The sequence below is a fragment of the Monodelphis domestica genome, chromosome 2 (assembly GCF_027887165.1).
Source record: "Monodelphis domestica isolate mMonDom1 chromosome 2, mMonDom1.pri, whole genome shotgun sequence".
NCBI lineage: Eukaryota > Metazoa > Chordata > Mammalia > Didelphimorphia > Didelphidae > Monodelphis > Monodelphis domestica.
Genome location: NC_077228.1, coordinates 177,532,524 through 177,552,444, shown reverse-complemented (window position 1 = coordinate 177,552,444; position 19,921 = coordinate 177,532,524). Strand labels below are relative to the sequence as shown.

Here is a 19,921-nt window from a genome sequence, read left to right as displayed (position 1 = left end):
AATTTGGGAGGTACACCAGTGAAGAAACATGAGGGTATAAGCATAAAAGACAAAAAGGGAGATGGTAGAAAGGTAAAAGCAAGCTTTAAAATTTTAGTGGTAGAGAAACAGATAGTTGGGCAAGATGCCAAAGGAAGCAACTTAAGTAAAAAAGTTTAGAATTAAGATGGAGAATGAAATAGCACAGAAAATAGCAGATATAAAACATGACATTTATGGTTCACAATACATGGGCACACAAAAACTGCATGGAGAATAGAAAAGAACAGATTAAAACCTTATTGGAAAATTTCTTAACTTGCAGAATGGGGCTAGGCAGTGGAAAATGAAACAGGGCTAGCAAATCTTTAAAACAGCATCTTAAGTATCTACAACATTCTGACAAGATAGCCAAATGAGACATTGTTGCAAGAAACTTTAAGCTAAATGTTTAAACATTTAAGAGGGAAAAGAAAGAGAAATGAGGGGAGAGCTAACTTAAATTCAAAAGACAAAGACTTTTACCCACAAAATCTTATTACACTCAAAGATACCAGTCCTGGGGATGGGTTTAGAACAGATCACTACCAAAATTCCAATGACTATTCCCTGAACCAGAGACTGCAAAACAATTTAAAGGAGTGGGACCAGAAGAGCCATTGATAGAGAAACATCACCCAAGCAGTTCTCAAACTAAAGTTAATACGAACACAAACCTTTCCATTGAGCAAGCTGTTACATCATAGACAGCAGTAATCCAAAGTGATACAGAGCTAGTTAATAATAGTGCATCAAATGGGGATGGAATAACTGAAGAGGGGATAATAGATTACACTATAATATCTGGAGAACCTGAAACATCTACTACTTATTACAAGTGCATTACAAACCATGGGACAAGAAAAAGATTCTGATGATAATAGGAAATCTATGTATGTAAACACCATATTAGCTAATTTACGAGAGACTCTAGAATCATATCTCAGGACAGAAGTAGGAGAACTAAAGTACAAACCTCTCAGTGATACAGGGGAGAGTGGATCTGTATTGAAGTCATTCCCAGAAGATACCACCATAGAGGGAATGGTTTCTATGTCAACAGACTCACAAGAGGGAGTAGATGAACAAGAACCTCTCCCAAAAGATATGGTAAAACCTGTGCATTCCAGTAACATAATAGCAGATACTCAGGAAGAAGTAAACCCACAAGAATTAAATTTGTCACCACAGAACACAGAATTTGAGCATAGTACTGGGTAACAGCTAGAAAAAGAATTGGGAAATATTAAAATCACTGAAATAAGGTCAGATCAAAACACAAAACCTGAGTTAACAACACCTGACATAGAATTACAACATGTCACAGAATGAAAGCTAGCGAAAAACCTAGAGAGTACAGAAATCAGTGACCAATAGTCAGATTTGTAAACCTTAAAATTTCTTAGACTTATGAATGTTGGAAATTTCACCATTGGGAAATTTCATACTTGGAAAAAATTTTCTACTGATAGTAAGAACTCTATTGGAATGTGAAACCCCTTGGCATGGGAGGATCCTTCTCCTCCTTACTTAAGACTACTTTAGGACAGAAACCTTTTGCTAAACAATGGAAAGGGTTTTGACCTATGCTTAAGCATAGAACAGGAAGTTCTTTGAGTCATGATTGATTTTAGAATTGATACAATAGAGATACTTGGAATGACAGAACCAGGTCTTGGAAAATACAATCTCCACCCTACTTAGAGTAACAGGATTGAGGAAGGGCTGCAGCATAGATCAAGATTTAATTATTTGAGAATATGACCTTCAACAGACATGTGCAAAGCCACAGACCTCTGGGTGGTCCTGGGTTAAGCTAGAGCCACCATTGGCACAGGGGAGACATCGACAGTGATTGGTAGATGTGAGAACTGAGGGGAGGGGACTTAGATGGTTTCCTTAAAGATAGTGGGGTCTGAGGAGAGAAGAAGGAGATTTTGCTCTGAGCGAGGTGGCTCTGAAGGAGGACTGAGGAGGTTGCTCTGTGGGAGGACCAGGAGAGAAGGCTGGCTCTGAAGGAGGAGAATTCTCTGGAAACATTTCTTGAAAGGAGGCTCTTTTGAAGGTGGAGCCTGAGGTTGGCATGAGAAGCCTTACCTAGAGAGATCTTGGGTGAGTGATAAAACCAACTGACTGATTTATTCATTCTTATTCCTTTCTTACTTTCTCTCTTTTTCTATTGATTAATCAGTGCATTATGAATTAAATTTCTCTATAAAACCCAGTTGGCTTGGGCACATTCATAAATTGGGAATATATTCCCTGGAGACCATCTTATATTTATATAAAACCAAGACACAGTAGAAAACATATTTCAGTGGTCATAATTGATATATATATTTCCCTTGCTCCCAAACATTTTAATTATCACAGATTCATACCCAGATTATACAGTACCAAATGATACAATAATAGTTGACCAAACAGTGATGAAGAACAAGAATCCTATGAGTACATCAAGCTCTGTCATAAAGTTCACAAAGATTTAGATGAATGAGAGAAATTGGCATAGAGAACACCTGAATTCAGAACAAACAATTTTTTTCTGATTCTGATTCTGATGAAGCAATTGAAAACATAGGAAACTTTTTATCAGTAGAGAAAATACTGTATATTACAGGAGTCAATAGCTATGAAGAATGCTGTAAGAAATATTACTTAGGGGACAGTGAAACTGAAAAAACAGATAAACAATGAAATGCTATTATCACTTCTGCTTTATCCAACCTTGAGCATCCCATAACACAACCGACACCATATATTGAGAAGACTTGGTACCAGGACTGGTTTGAGTTCTATTGGGTAGCAAATAACACAAAACCTTATGAGAACCCAGACTGGTATGAGGCATAAGATCTGACACATGATCCATGAAGAAAGTTTAATCAAATCAGAAAAACCCCTAAGCCCATAATGACAAGCCCTGACTGAAAAAAAAAATTAAATTAAATTAAATTTTAAAACTGAGACAAGTCCACAAACCCCAGTAAATGTAGATGAGAAACATCTAAGATGCTATTGGAGCATCTTACACAAACAAAAATTATTGCATGATACCGAAATAGAATAATGACCAAGACAGATAGTATGAATTTGGGTTAGTTAGATCAGGGAGGATTACTGTATCCTGTGAAACACAGGAGAAGGGGTTCCTTGTGGAATCTGGGAGTTTATTTGGATGGATTTAGAATCGCTTAGAATTAGTAAACATATATACAAATATCCATATCAAGCTTAGACTAAGATAGCATTAACCTCTACAATAAACCATATAGGAATATAATTACCTTAAAATCACACATTAAGAAAGATACCTACATCATTACAAAAAAAAAAATCTCACTTGCCCACATGAAGATGGAACAAAAATCCTGTATAAAGTTTCACTCACATGCATCAACATATTCACTTTTACATGCATGCACAAATTACTGTTACACACTGTAAAAATAGACTCAAATCCAGGACTGCAATCCCCAGAAGTCCGTGCTCCACTTCCCCAGAATGCTTTGTAATCTCACTGAATTCTCACCTGGGACAAAAGCAAAATATTATTTAAAGGCTCTCCGCTGTAGGTGGAGTCTCTCTTTTTTCCTCTTTTTACTTCCACTTCGGAGCACAGGCAAGATGTGAGTGGTCGTGAATAGGCTCTCTGGGCCTAGACACATGCTTTTCTTACTTGTGTTTTCTTTATATTTTAGTCTTCAATAAACCTCATAAAAATATAATACTCCTTGCAGAGAGAAACTAATTTCTATCTTGCCTCAGTCTCCCTAAATTTTAATCTTTACAACACACACATGATCCTGTTGTGCCAAATACCTGAGATTATCATTCAAGGTGAGACGAGAGACAAGTGCATCCTGTAAAGGAGAAGGCATAGGACAAGGTTCAAGTAACACCAATGGATGGAAGACACACTGACAGCTAGAAAGAACTTTGAATCAAAGACATTATTAGGAATTAACTTCAGGAAAATGGGTCATGTAAGATTAATTGCTGATCACATTAACTTCACATATAGGAACGGACATTCACATGCACATTGGAATAAATATGCATCCACCACAACATATCTAGAACACGAACAAGTTTCACACTGACATAAGGGGCTATGCTGTAAGTAAGGACAATCCATAAACTGTATATCTGTAAAAAGGTCTTTATTACAAGAGGATACATACATATATATGTGTGTGTATATATATATATATATATATATATATATATATATATATATATATATATATATATATATATATATGTGTGTGTGTGTGTGTGTGTGTGTGTGTGTATAAATAACATGTAACATGTAAATGTGTAGATAACTCAGACATATACATATGTAGCATAGTAACGATCTGATCAACAAATATAGATAAAAAGGAAAGAGTTAACATACTAACCATTAATATATAGGGATAGAATAGTTTAGTGTGGAAAAGGGAATGTTGTGAATAGAGAGGTAACATAGAGACAGAATAAATCAGTTTTCATTTATATGCAAATTAATATGTATATATACTTATAATTTTTATGAATGTTACATTGGAATTCGCATTACATAAGGCATAGCATAGTTCCATTTTACTTAAAAGTTAAATTTTATATTGACTACAATAGGAATAACCTTTGTATTAAGAAATTGTTATATTGTAAAATTTTGTTGGCACATAATCCTAACCCTCTTCCTACAACTCCATCTTAGCATAAGATAGGAATTTAGATTAGAAAATACACAGATTAGGATAGGGTGGCAGCATGTGAACAACAGGAAATGGAGGATTTGTGACAGAGGCTGTTACATAAGAAAAGTGCCAAGCTGAAGAGTGTGTGAAACTGATCACATTGATGGGGGAGGGGAACCAGGAGTTTGGAATCTTGAGGAGGAGAAGATTCTGGCTGTGAGAAGAGTTGGTCTCTCAGTCTTGAGAAGCAAAAGATAGAAGGTGGGAAAAGACTTTCTCCTGAGGGTTATCCACTTTTTCTCCTGGTGACTGGAAATCTTTCCCCCCCAACACTTCCCAATTGAAGGGACTGTCTGAAGAGAAACCTGAGCAGACTTTACCTCAGCTCCTGTTGCCTAGGGGTGAGTAAACCATTCTCAGGGGGCTCAGGCTGTCAAGGCCTGAGTTCCTCCCAAATTTGAGGAGGTAGGAAAAGGGTTTTAGATAGAGACAGGGACCCCTTTTCCCCACTTCCCTTTCCCATTCTTTCTGTGCTAATTATTCCTTTTGTATTACCTGATTGAGTTGACATTAAAAGTTATCTTTTCCCCATGCTGAGAGTGAGTGAACAGATCAAGGGGAGACCCTTTGGTCTCTACTGGTGGAGATGGGACAAGAGGAACAAGAGCAAATTGGGGAGAGCAGCGTTAGCTAAGGAGGGAAGTCAGAAGGAGGAAAATCTTCAAACCCCCTCTCCTCTCTCTGAGCCAACCCTAAACATCAGTTGTCTCCCCTGAACCCCACTTTGAAACCCCACTCTTTCCCCCTCTCTATACTGAAAGTCTTAAGACCCTCTGTTACCAATTAACCTCCCCTTATAATACAGTACACTAGGGATATGCAAAGTACCAGCATCCAAAGAACTAGCAAGTTCTGGGGATCCAAAGAACTAGCAAGGATTCGAAAGATTGATGAACAAGTTAAAGAAAATAGTGTATATACACAAAAAGACAAATAATATAAACTAATGTAGGATAGATGGTAGAAATAATGAGTTCATTGAAGACTACTAAGCTCTGGGAATATTACTCATTCTTTTAAGTTTTACAAATGAGTCAAGCCCTAAAACAAGATGAAGCATCACGCATTTAATTGTTTCTTTTATTTTATTCCAAAATATGATTACTAAAAGTGTAACTTTTCTCTGGATCACTTTAACATCTATAAAGGCACTGATGGTGTTGCCATGGCTGCCAACAAGGGATGATTAATGATTTATCACTTAGTGCTCAGGACAATTCACTAAGGTTCTCATTACAAAGAGGTACAAACTAGGATTGCCCATATCAACAAAATCATAGGTCTAGTTCCTATAATATTTTTCTTTTCATTTTTTAAAAATCTTACTCTCTTCCACTGATCCTCCTTTCTGTCTCTTAGCCAATACCAAATTGTTTTGATGACCACTACTTTATAATATAAATTGATATAAATATAAAATGGGCTCTCAGTATTGCAACATAATTTTTGAATAGCTACAATACTAATAGTATCAGAACTATAAGAATATGATACTGCAAAAGAAATATGAGATATGATCTCTGCCTTTTTAAGTTTTAAAAACAAGTTTGATATCATTACTATCTATTCTTACATTAATGGAAAGAAAGTGGGCTGATGAGAAAAAGGAAAATCCAGGTACATGATCCCATGAGTATTTAATGAGCTTAATTCTAATGGATATAAATTGTGAACATATTTATTAATTTACCTGATAGGAGCATTATGAAAATTTAAATATAAAAAGACATTTCTAGTGGTTGGAATTCCACTCTCCAGTTTCTCACTTTCCTCAAGACAGATGGTTTGGATAAAATACTCAATGATGATAGCTTGGGAAACATTTTTAACTCCAAAAGCTGAGATTTCCCAATTTATCTGACAGAATCAAAAAAAGCAAACAGAGGGAAAACTTCTAATCCACACTATTATATATCTATAGCTATTGTATCAATAGATCTTTCTGAACTATGACAGGAAGAAAGAAAAAGCAGAGTGAAAATTAAATGAGGAGAGTTCCATAACAATTCCCATTTAACATACTTAATTTAAAATTCAGAAAGCTTGAGTTGGAACTCACTATAATGTAGAGATCAGAGTGTCTTACTTTGTGGAATGCAAGACATTTAACTTAACTACTAGTAGTAAAAAAAAATCCCTCTTCATGGTAATACTAAATGTTTTGAATAATTTCACTCATGTTATAGTTTCCTTTTACCTTTGAGAATATTTTCTCAAATTGAGTGATGTAGTCTTAAGAATATACTTTTTTCTTTAAGACTTAAGTTGTAGGAAACAAAAAGGAATAGCTTTAGGAAAAGGCTCTGATACTCTTTTAAAACTAAAGAAACCTGAAGCAGAAAGGCTTAGTAAAACCATAGCTTATGTGGTCCTTGAGCAGCAGTGTACAGTATTAACAAAGATGACATCTCACTACGATTGTGGAAATTTTTCTATCCAAATATCCTTATACCTTGAAATAGAATAATAAACTGAGAGGAACTATCACTTATTGAAATAGAGAAAGTAAACTGTAAGGAAACTTTTTTGTTGCAATGACTGCTGTCCTCTGGCTGGTGACTAGAGAGCTGCTACAAAAACCTGAGGCTGCTTATTTGTAATGGAGGTAAGAAAGAGAAATGCTGAGGGATGCTGCCACATTGGGATGCTGATACACAGGGAAACGGCTACACAAGGGAACTGCTCTGGGGTTTACTCTGGGGTTTGCCTACTAATCCCTACTGATGGCTGATGGATCAGTATATCTTTCTAATCTCCTCCCCCCTTCACTCCCTCTCTCTCCAACCCTCTCCTCCCTTGCCTCCCTCACCTCCCAATTCTTCTTGAAGCCTTTGGCTTCTTTCCTCCCCTCCTGAGTGAACTATAAAGATACTCATTTCTTTTCCTTTTCAAGTCAGGGGGTTTATTAGGATAACAGGATAGGAAACTGAGGTAAGAGGGATAAGGATTTCCCTAAACTACAGGGATAATTTTAGGAGGGCTTAAGGAAGTAGTTCAGTCACAAACTGTGACTCTAAGACATTTAGGGAGATGGAGGACAACAGCCCTTTTAAAATCTTCTTTCTTCTTCTTCTTCTACTTCAAAAGTCAGCAAGGTCTCTCAGCTTAATTTCTGAAGCCCTTCCCCCCCTCCCCCAAGGGTCCTTCAATCTGAGACAACTTCCTCAAGAGAGAAAATAAAGTTCAGTCTCTCAGTTTCTCCTGGCCAGCTCAACTCTCAAATAGACCATCAACTCAAAAGCCAAGTTTCTCCTTCTTGTCAACTTCAACTGTCCAAAGCCAGAGAACCCCCAAAACCAAGTCAGCCCCACCAGGGTCTTTCAGCCAGGTTCCCAACCTCCAGAGAGAGAGTGACTCCAAGTCCCCTTCCCCTGTCAGCTCAACTGCCAACTCCTGGGAACATTCCGTTTTGGAAACTCCTTCTTTTGATTGACAGATAGGTCTCCATTTTTTTACATCTTGGTTTACAAGTTCTCTCTCCCTCTCTTTCTCTCCAGCCTCTACACCACATTCCCCACCTTCTATTAGAAAAAAAATGCAACTTGCATTTTTCCATAATACTTACCTTAATAACTTCAGCTATCTACCTTAACTCTTCGCTATCTGAAATATACTCTTACCTCCCCCCCCAATAACAAAATCCTAAATTCATCTTAGCTGTTCTATCTATCTAAATACTAAGCTAAGAATGGGTCATAGGAAAATGGTTTAGGTAGGGGAATTACATGAACATAGTTTTCCATAACAAAGCAATTAAAATTTTCCAAATCATCAACAATGTCACTAACATATTGAACATGCAAACGTCTTATCCTTATATCTATAAATTTACTAAGTAAAATCTCCTATCACTAACAAATGCTAACCTACAATCATAATACAATCTAACTTCTATATTTCAGAACATCTAAGTCTCTATTTCCTAAGCCTTAGACCAATTCACTAGGCTATCACTATTGTTAGTAGTTAGATTGTTAATAACTTACTCTAAAAAGTTAGCATGTTAGTTAACTTAGAAATTATATGTGTCCATATAAATTTACATATGTACATTCTTGTATATTTCTGTGCAAACTCATGCAGAAAAGAAAGTTTTGTCTGTTTGAATTTTCCACAGAACATTCTCATCAGTTTGTCTTGTTGTCCTGCATGTTGTATACTCACCCAATAAATGAATACCTTACTTTGCTCTGTAGGGTGTGTGTGCAAATGTATATGATGTTCACGTGTACGATGAATCCTTACACATCCTCATGATCCAGAGTTCCAAAAAACAAAGTTCCAAAGTCCTTCCATGTCCACATTCATGTTGCTTGTAGAAAATCTCTTCCTTCCACTCTGGTCAACACTTCACTCTTCTGTCTTATGTTACTTGATTGAAGACTTGTGTTTCTCAAATCAGGATCCTTTGCAACAATCAGGAACCCAGGAACACATGAACAATGCATGTGTGTGAGATTTACACATGTTTGTGCAAGTAGGAATGAAAAGTTACTTTTGCATGGAAGTGAGTTGAAATCTTCATGCATGCAGAATTTATCAATATTCTGTGTGTGCAAGTAAGATAACATGTGATTTACTTCATACATGGGGGTTAAGCTTTGCCTTTGTTTCTCTTTGTGCTTGCAAGTTAGGTCAACTTGTATTTTTCTTCTTGCATGGGGGTAAGCATTATGCCTAAGAGTATAGTTTTCAATTTTTTTTTCATCAAGGAGGTTTATCACATGATTACTATATGTAGTTCTTGCGTGGTTATTGTATGTAGTACTTGGAGATAGTTCTTTTTCTTTTGTTACTATTTCAGGCAGAGGCTATTTGATATTTTACATTGAGGCTTTGTTTCTTTGTGGCTGCTACTCTTTCAATGCAAGTTTCCTTTTGTTTTCTGTGTTATTGGCTGCATAAGTACAGGGGTGCTATCCTTTCATTATTTTAGCATATGCATGGCTCTCTCTACTGTATTCTGGTGGCAAGTACTCGTGTGCTTTCCTGTATTTCTGGTGGGACTGCATTTGCTTATCACTTATTTTCCTAGGGCTACTCAATATTATGGGTGTGATGCAATTTCACATGCGAAGCATGGAACCATGGATCTCTTTGATCAACCTTTATAGACATTGGGGTTGTCATCATGACCATTGTTGGTCTGATCCATCTAGGTTCTGCAGGAGATTCTCTATTAAAGTTCTTGACATAAACTTTATCAACTGGTTTTATCTTGTGCAATGATCTAGTGGTATTCTTTGCATCTAGTGGTATTCTTTGCACAAGCAAACCCAGTTTCCTTAGTTCTTCAATCCTATGTTGTATCTGTTTTAAGTATTTATGAAGAACACATTCCCCTCTTAACATGGACAAGTAAGATGGCTTTACTGTCCTACCATGCCAAAGAGGCTGACCATACAGCATTTCGAAAGTGATATGTGCAGGTCAGTCCTAGGCCTGGTTGTAATGTCGAACAAAGCAAAAGGCAAAACATCTGTCAATTTTAAATATGTTTCTGAACAGAGTTTATCTATTTGTGTTTTTAACTCTTTGTTCATCCGTTCAACCTACTCAGAACTTCGGAGCTGATAGACTGAATAGTAATTGCACTTAATCCCCAAGGTCTTATAGATTTCCTGTAGAGCCTGGGAAGTAAAGTGGGACCCCTTGTCCGAGTCAATGGTATTGGGAATGCCATGTCTTGGTATAATCTCCTTTAATAGAAATTTCACTACCATGGTAGTGTCACTTTTCTTGGACGGACATGCTTCAACCCATCTAGTTAGTCTATTCACTATAACCAATGCATATTTGTATCCCTTGTCCTTAGACATGTTGATATAATCAATCTGAATACACTGTAAAGCCATATAGCTGAGTAGTCTGTCTCACAATGCAACACTCTTAAAGGATTCATGATTATATCTCCTGCATTTTTCACATGCCTGACAAGTTCTAATGATATTTGTTGTTATTCCTGGTGCTGTCCAATATCTCTTTATGGTATCCAGAATTCCTTGCACTCCGTAATGTCCCTTTGCATGAATTAAGGTGCATAAATGCCGATACAACTTTTTAGGGAGAATAGGTTTACACTCTTGAGCAATCTAGACACCGTTGATTAGTTTAGAGCCTTCTCTTTCTTCTCTTTCCATGACTTTACCTCTTCTCTGTTGTAGGTTTCAGTGAGATTATGCCTTTCGATCAGAGAGAAATTCAGCACAAGGTGGGGGCCGAACCTAGCAGCATATTTCGATGTTACGTCTGCTCTGTCATTCCCTAGGGTTACCCTGTCCTTTCCATGAGTGTGTGCCTTACAATGGATTATGGCCATCTCCTTAGGAAGGTCTACAGCACTTATGATATGATCTATCAGACTGCTATATACAATTGGTTTCCCAGTTGAAGTTTTGTAACCTCTGTTTTTCCATATGTATGATGACCAATGTACAGTGGAGAAAGCATAATGAGAATCCAGAATTATATTAGCTCTTTTCCCTGCAGCTAATTCCAGGGCCATAAGCAGAACCTTGAGCTCAGATCCCTGGGCACTGATATGACTTGGCAATGATGCATGCCAAAGTGTTTTGTCATTGTCAAATACTGCTGCCCCTGTGAATTTTCTACCATCACGAACATAGGAGGACCCACCTGTGTATAACTCTATTTCTGCATTGACAAGAGGTATATCTTTCAGGCATTAATTTGGCCTATGCATGAGTTCCACTATCTGATCACAGTCATGCAATACTTCCCCCCCCCCCAATGGCAAATCAGGAATCAGAGTTGCTGGGCTCAACAGTGCACATCTAAGATTTGTGATGTTATCAATGCCTAAAAAAATGACTTCATACTGGGATATTCTTGCATCGGTGAATGAATGCATACTCTGCGACCGTAACAGTTTTTCAATTTGATGTGCAGAATACACATGCAGTTTACATCCCAGTACTATGTCATAGGTCTTCTTGACCATTAGAGCTGTAGCTACTACACTCCTGAGGCAATGTTCCATGCCCTGTGCATCCATGTTGAGGATAGAACTATAAAACACAATAGACCTTAAATTCAACCCAAAATACTGTGCTAACATTCCAGAAGCGATGCCTTTTGCTTCATGGACATACAAGTGTAATTCTTTCTTATAATCAGGTACTCCCAAAGCTGGAGCTGATAGAATCACTCCCTTCAACTGTGACAAAGTATACAAATGTCACATATTCGATTGCAATGGTTCTTTGATGTCTTTCTTTGTCAAATCAGTCAAGCACTTGGAAATATGAGAATAACCCACTATATACTGCCTTGAGAAACCAGCAACCCCCAGAAAAGTTCTAAGTTCTTTCTTAGTTCTAGGGATGCCTAGCTTCTGTATGTCTGCTATCCTTTTAATAGAGATTTTCCTGGTGCCCCTCTCCAGGACAAATCCTAAATATTCTGTTGGTAAGACCCATTGAATTTTCTTTTTAGAAACTTTATGTCCCCTCTTATAAAGTTCTATTAACAATTTCTTTGAATCTTCTACACAAGTCTTAGGGTCAGGAGATCCTAGCAACAAATCATCCACATAGTGTATCAATTTGCTATGCCTGAAAGTTATGATAGCTAAGATCTCTTTGCAACAATTGACAAAATATTGAAGCAGACTCACAACATTCTTGCACTAATCTTGTATAGCACAGCTGGGTTTGTCCCCATTAGAAAGCAAAAATATTTTGAGAATCAGGGTGCAATGGTTTAGTGAAGTAAAAGCATTGCTCAGGTCCAATGCTGTATACCACCTAGACTCTGCAGGTATCTGAGTTATAGTATCATTTGGAGATGGTTTTTTACAGTGTGTCTCTTCCTTATGAAATTATTCACGGCCCTCAAATCTATCACAAATCTCAATGTAGGAGTACCATCTTCATTTAGCTTATTCTTTTTAATAGTAATATTGGGCTATTGTATTCAGATACAATAGGTCTCAATATACCTTGCTCAAGAAATCTATTTATGATGGATGTTATCCCTTCTCTTGCTTCTCTCCTCAGTTTGTATTGTGGTATCTTAGGTGATACTGACGTCAATCCTAACATGAGTAATCAATTTAATCCGACCCACATCATTTTGGTGTTTTGCAAACACCCCGTTTGGTATATCTGTGGGTATGTCATACATAGAAGTCACAGCTTGAATCTTTTCAGGTTCTTCCTCAATTTGTTCTAAGTATAACAATGGATAGTGCTTCAGTGACTTCTTGGGTAGATGCAAATAAATTTCCCTAGATTTTTCACACTGTAATGTTGCCTGTATCTTGAACAAAAAATCACGTCCTAAAAGATTATCTGGGCACGATAGAATCAACAAGAAGGTATGATCTATGGTGAGAGGACCTAGTTTAATCATAGTGCTTTTGAGCTCAGGGACCTATTGAGTTTGTCCCATTGCTCCAGCTACAGAAACCATACCCTCTATGTTGGTATCCCCTGGATATATCTTTAGGACAGATTTTGAAGCACTAGTATCTAAGAGAGCCTTATAGTTCTTCCCCACCTTAACCCATACATATGGTTCTGGCCTGTGTGTAGCTAAAGAATATACTGCCACCAAATTAGTACTCTTGTCTTTGTTACCCTCTGCCAGTTCCATATGCAACCCAGTTAATTCTTCTACCACAACCTCCAGCACAAAAGAGATCATTCTTGTACTGAAATCCATACTTAACTGCAATATGAGATGACTGACAGCATGGATGATATAGGTGAAGCAGGAAGAATACATTAAGAACAAAGTCATGACTTACTTTGGCTTCAGTCTCTCCCCTATGAAGGGTATATAAATGATGGACAGCACTCTGTGATGAAGACCATGGATGAGTAAGGATTTGGAAGACATGAAAATCATGACCAAGAGTGTCTGTTGTGACAAGGAGCATACCTGAAAGACAAAAGGCAAGGGGGGAAAACATGAGGTCTTGTTAAGAGAGAGATTTCCTATTTTAATATATAGTTCTCCTTTTTGAAAAATTTACTCTTGTCAGTTAGAAATTTTCCAGAACATATACTGAAAACTATGTGACACACCTGTTGAGAGTCCGAAGTCTACATCTATCAATTATAACTAGAAGAAATGATGGCAAATACTTATCAAGGATAAGCAATCCAAGAATGAGGAGAAGAAATAAGTCTCCTGGAGGGATGTGATCATTAAAAAGCTACTAAAGGTCAAGTATTTATTCTGCAGTGGTGGAAGAGAAACATAAAAAAATTTAGTAATAAATAAAGCTAAAATGAACTTTGAGGTAAAAGGCAGGATATCAAAAGGATAAAACAGACTGATAAAAGTGGTAAAAGAATTTTAGGGTGGCAAAACGATGTGGGCAAAAGCCCTCAAAACTTACACAAATGCAAAGCCAACATTCTGATCTCCAAAATAACACTGTAAAATTATTTCCAAAACTTGGGGAACATAATCAGGACCAATGAATAAGTAAGTACAGAAAGTTTTCATGGCTGAATGATGGAGCTTAGAAAACCTACCAATCCAAGGTTATTTTCGCAAAAGCATCTTTTCATTGAACCTCAGAAATCCCAAGGATTAGCAAATTAAGGGTGAGAACCTAAATGCTAGAAGGTACTATATAGTGTAAGAAGCCAAAGTGAGAAATCAAAAACATACCAATCAACTACTGGAAAAAAAAATATTACTTCCCTTCCAATTCCAATTCCAATGTTACTTCCTTCTATGCTTTCTTTATCAATTTGTAATCATTTTTCAGGATATTTATGAGTAGGTTCCTTTAGGTCACCTTACCAAGTGCTTATACAAGATGGGTGCACTTACCTTCTATAAAGACTGCCTTTATGGCTGAACTTGAGAAGAGGACAGAAAATACACTTGACAATTATTCTCATTTACAGAGAGATTACATTACAGAGAGATTGCTTATCAAAGTAATGTCATAAATTACCTCACCTTGAGAACACCTTGAGAACACTAGTATGTCTAAATAAGCTTGAAGGAGAACTGGATAATTTGGACAGTTGTTAAAAAGTAAATTAGAAGGCACTGGACATTGCTGCAACTTTCAATGTCAGAAATGGAGGGGAGGGATCTTTCAAATGACATAAGAACCTCAGTTGAACGGGAGTAAAGAGTAGGGAGAAGGGGACAGAAAAGTCACCTGAGTCATGAAATCTCAGAGTAGAAAACGCTAACAGCCACTTAATCAAAATCATTTAAGCCAAAGACACAACTGAACTGTTAAAAAAGAAAAGAAAGTGAAAACCTAAAAACAATCTCTACAATCCCACTAAAAAGGGGATTTTACTTGAAGAACAAGAAAATCATTAGATTATGAAGCACCCTGTTTTGCCTTTCGATAACAATTGATACCAATTCTGCAATCACATCTACCTTGGGAAGGGGTTTCTCTATGCCTAATAACATGAACACACTGAAGGCAACTAGATGCTCTGCTTCTAAAAATATTCCAAAACCGACATTAATGCATTGCTTGTGGAGTTGTGAATTGATCCAACTATTCTCGAAGGCAATTTGGAACTATACCGAAAGGGCACTAAAAGACTCTCTCTGCCCTTTGATCCAGCCATAGCACTGCTGAGTTTATGCCCCAAAGAGATAATAAGGAAAAAGACATGTACAAGAATATTTATAGCTGTGCTCTTTGTGGTGCCAAAAAATTGGAAAATGAGGGGATGCCCTCCAACTGGGGAATGGCTGAAAAAAATTGTGGTATATGTTGGTGATGGAATATTATTGTGCCCATAAGAATAATGAACTGGAGGAATTCCACGTGAACTGGAATGACCAGCAGGAAGTGATGCAGAGTGAAAGGAGCAGAACCAGGAGAATATAGTACACAGAGACTGATACACTGTGGTATAATCGAATGTAATGGACTTCCCCATTAGTAGCAATTCAGTGATCCAGAATAATTCAGAGGGATTTATGTGAAAGAACACGATCATCATTCAAACTGTAGGAGTATAAACACAGAAGAAAAACAACTACTTTATCACATGGGTTGATGGGGATATAGATCACCCTAGTGCAAACATTAATAATATGGAAATAGGTTTTGATCAAGGACACATGTAAAACCCAGTGGAATTGCATGAAGGGGGAGGAGAGGGAAAGAACGTGATTCTTGTAACCAAGGAAAAATATTCTAAATTGACTAATTAAATAAAAATTTCCAAAAAAAATTTCCAAAACCACAAGATTTTTTTTTTATTCCTTACCATCCTTCTTGGAGTCAATACTGTATATTGGCTCCAAGGCAGAAAGAAGAGTGGTAAGGGTGAGGCAATGGGGGCTAAGTGACTTGCCCAGGGTCACAAAGCTAGGAAGTGTTTGAGGCCAGAATTGAACCTAGGACCACCAGTCTCTAGGTCTGGCTCTCAATTCACTGAGCCATCCAGCTGCCCCTCAAAACCACAAGATTTTTATATAAATTAATACTTTAGAAATGGGAGGCTACCAAATACACATATAGCTTAAAAAGGCATTACCTGAGAGACCACTTTTTTGTGAAAGGCCTTGCTCTATTCACTCATTAGAAATGGGGGAAACCCTTAAAAATCTAATTAAATGAACTATGATGTAATATGATTTTAAAGAGATGGAAACATCAAATTATTCACATCAAAAATGAAATTATTTTAGATAATCTATATAATTTATATTTTTGAAATATTCACTCTTCTCTGTGTTATCAGTTTGGTTAGCTATGCTAAATGGGGAGGAGAAATAACTTTTGATAATTTTCTTCATTTTCTGTTCAATTGTAAATTCTCTTTTCCCTTCTTAACAGGTCATTTTCTACTTAAAAAAAAATCACACTATCATAGGATTTAAAGTTGGAAGGGACTTATATTAGGACAACACACTTATTTTAAATATGAGGAAACTTAGGCCAACATAGGCTAAGTAACTTGTGTTAGGAATAAAAAAGGGTTTAGGCAGAATTTTTAAGTGTTTATTAATAAAATGAGAGATAGAAGAGAGAGATTTAGTCTTATAATTTTTAAAAATCTGGTCTCAGGTTTCAGTCCAACATTGTCCCCTCTAAGCTGACTGCAAGATTACCAAGCACCTGCCTGGCCCAGAGAGACAGTCTTTTCTAGAGTGGAAGTAAAGAGGACTTCTCCATTACATGATTGTCTTATAAATCCTCTAGATCCTCCCTCGGTGGCAATGTTGCCTGCTGATGATCAGGCTGATATGAACAGAACCTAGGTCAGGTAGGCCATTAGATATGACATTACTCTGCAACATTGTCCATTTGTAAAAACAGACATGGAATAGGAATTGCATGAAGACTGGAACGACCTCCAGGAAGTAATGCAGAGCAAGAGGAGCAGAACCAGGAGAACATTGTACACAGAGACTAATACACTGTGGTATAATCGAACGTAATGGACTTCTCCATTAGTGGCGGTGTAATGTCCCTGAACAATCTGCAGGGATCTAGGAGAAAAAACACTATCCGTAAGCAGAGGACAAACTGTGGGAGTAGAAACAACAGCAGTTGAGGGGACATGACAGAGGAGAGACTCTAAACGAACACTCTAATGCAAATATTAACAACATGGCAATGGGTTCGAAGCAAGAACACATGTGATACCCAGTGGAATCACGGGTCAGCTATGGGGGGTGGGGGGAAGGAAAAGAAAATGATCTTTGTCTTTAATAAATAATGCATGGAAATGATCAAATAAAATACTATAAAATTTAAAAAAAATAGACTTGAATCCAGGACTTCATTACCCACAAGCCTTTGCTCCACTTCCCCAGAATGCTTTGTAATCTCACCTGGGCTGAGAGCAAGATGGGGTATTTAAACCTGGTTGTGAATAGGCTCGGCCTCTTTTGGACTTCCTTTTTGGAGCAGACGCGTCTCTTTCATGATGTGAGGTTATCTTGTCTAGGCCTCTGACCTAGGCATGTGTTTTTCTTATTCTGTATTTTCTTTAATCCTTAATCTTCAATAAACCTCTAAAAAATATAATATTCCTTGCAGAGAGAATCTAATTTCTACCTGCCTCAGTTTCCCTAAAATTTTAACTGTTACACATTGGGGTGTCACAGTTGGATGGAGATATTTTTCCTCACACAATGCCCCACCCTGATTCTTTGGAAGACCAGCATGTTAAGTCTCCCCATTCTTGGTTTTCTAGGAGATTAACATGTCAGGTCTCCCCAATGAATCATTCCATATATGGAGTCTATACATTTAAGATGCTCTCACTGGGGGGGTGGGGGGGAGTGTAAAAATAGAAAAGATAAGTATATTACATGGAAGGTGTTTTTCCTCACATACTTGCCCATAAGCACATAGACAATAAGTAGCAGAGACAAGACACAGTGACTTCTTGGGTCCATCCAGCCCAAGTTGTTAAGACGTCCAATGCAGTGCTCTTTCCACTACATCAGGCAAACTTATTATTTGCTTTGTCAAGTTTGGTTTTGAGTTGGTCATTGGGTAAGAAATCAATAATGACAAAGTTTACATGAACCGCCCTTACCAAGATGGTAGTTCTAGAAACAGCCAAGATAAAGCAATCTTCATACTACAGTAAATTAAGTGGGAGTAAAAACTAGATGACTGTCTAAAAGACAGAAATGAGATCCTAAAAAGGACAGAATGGAGAGAGGTGATAGTAGAAGCAAAGTCAGTGAAAAAAAAGAGATTTACAAAACTCACTCTTGAAGATTAGTACTTAAAGCTCTAGAGCTCTAATGAAGCCCAGGTACTTCTGTACTATCTGAAGTTCTTGACTGATGTTTTCTACCTTAAGTCGACCCAAAGGGTACAGAGTTCACATAGCATCATGAGGAAATATGTTTTAAAGAACCTCCACTGTGCAGTTATCAAACAATAAATGTTCCTTGGATTTTAAAACTTGCAAGACAGAACTCCAAATTAGGCATTTTAAAACAACATGACTCTAAGATGTGCAGTTATTAGGTCAGATGCACACAGTATCTGCCTTGTTAAAATATGCATTGATATGGACCCACATATCTGAACCTTTAATCTGATCCGCATGTTTTTCTGTTCCACATTGATCATGTTTTCCTCCTTTGGTCACCCTTTAATTTTTAAAATAACTTCCTCGTTGAAAAAGAAAAGGAGTGAAAGATTATACAGCATTTGCGGGAAGACAGGAGTTGGCATTAAAATTGAAAGATGAGCTCTACCTGATCTACAGTTTGCATTGCTAATCCAAGATCCTGCATTGTGTCATTATTTTGAAGCCAAGGCATCTCATTAGACTATCACTCTAGCCTTGGTCTAGGAGATTGTGTTTTAAGGAAAGAAAACTTTCCCTTCAAGTCTTTCTTGGCAATTAAAAAAACAATCTAAAAGCAAATTCTTATATAATTGATCCTAATAGGCTACCTACTTGATTAGCCATCTAATAGTATCCCACAATAAAGAACTTCCTTCTTTAGTCTTTACAGTCATTTATATGCCTGAAGGTTACTAAATGTGTCTCTTCTTTTCTGAAAACAATGTTTCAACTTCTTTCTCAACTTTTACCTGCAATAATAAGTTTGCAAAATAAACCAATCTCACTCGCAGCTATAATTCAACTGAGAGGAAGACTCAAACTTCTCTGATGTGTGGAGTAATATATTCTCTTATATGTTTTATGTATGTATAATCACAAAAAATTAATAACTTCAGGTTTTTCTTGCTGGTTTTTCAATCTGATACTAATAAACCAATTCAAATTCTTATGGAAGCAGAGGGCAACAAGAACTTGTGCAAAACATAGCTATTATCTCCCATGAATCTGATTTCAAGTTATGATTATATGAAACTTCTTCATTATATAAAAGTTATATCAAGGCTTAATTATGGATAGTGCTTAGCCACAGAAAAGTTTAACCTTCCCCAGAATAGTTCCCAAAAGAAATGTCTCAAGTCAACTATAAACCCAAGAATACATAAGATTTCTTTTAATCTATAACTTCCTCTTTTTCACACACTCTGCTAGGGGAAACAATAAGCTTCGTTCAGGAAAAGGAATTTAAAAATACACAGAACATATACATGAAAGGAAAAAAGTCATACAGATGTAAACTGTGGCTTGAAAGTTATTTCTGCAGTATCAGAAGACTAAACCAGACTCTGGACTGGGCATAAACTAAACCCA

At 37.0% G+C, this 19,921-nt stretch overlaps 1 protein-coding gene across 1 annotated transcript in view; it reads right to left on the bottom strand.

Moving 5' to 3' along the window:
- The window catches only part of BCAS3 (BCAS3 microtubule associated cell migration factor), a 957,541-nt gene that overhangs the window by 545,161 nt on the left and 392,459 nt on the right, over positions 1 to 19,921 (bottom strand). The window contains exon 15 of the mRNA XM_056814655.1: positions 13,537 to 13,670. Coding sequence (XP_056670633.1) covers positions 13,537 to 13,670 — 134 coding nt within the window. The remainder of the gene's footprint in view (positions 1 to 13,536; positions 13,671 to 19,921) is intronic.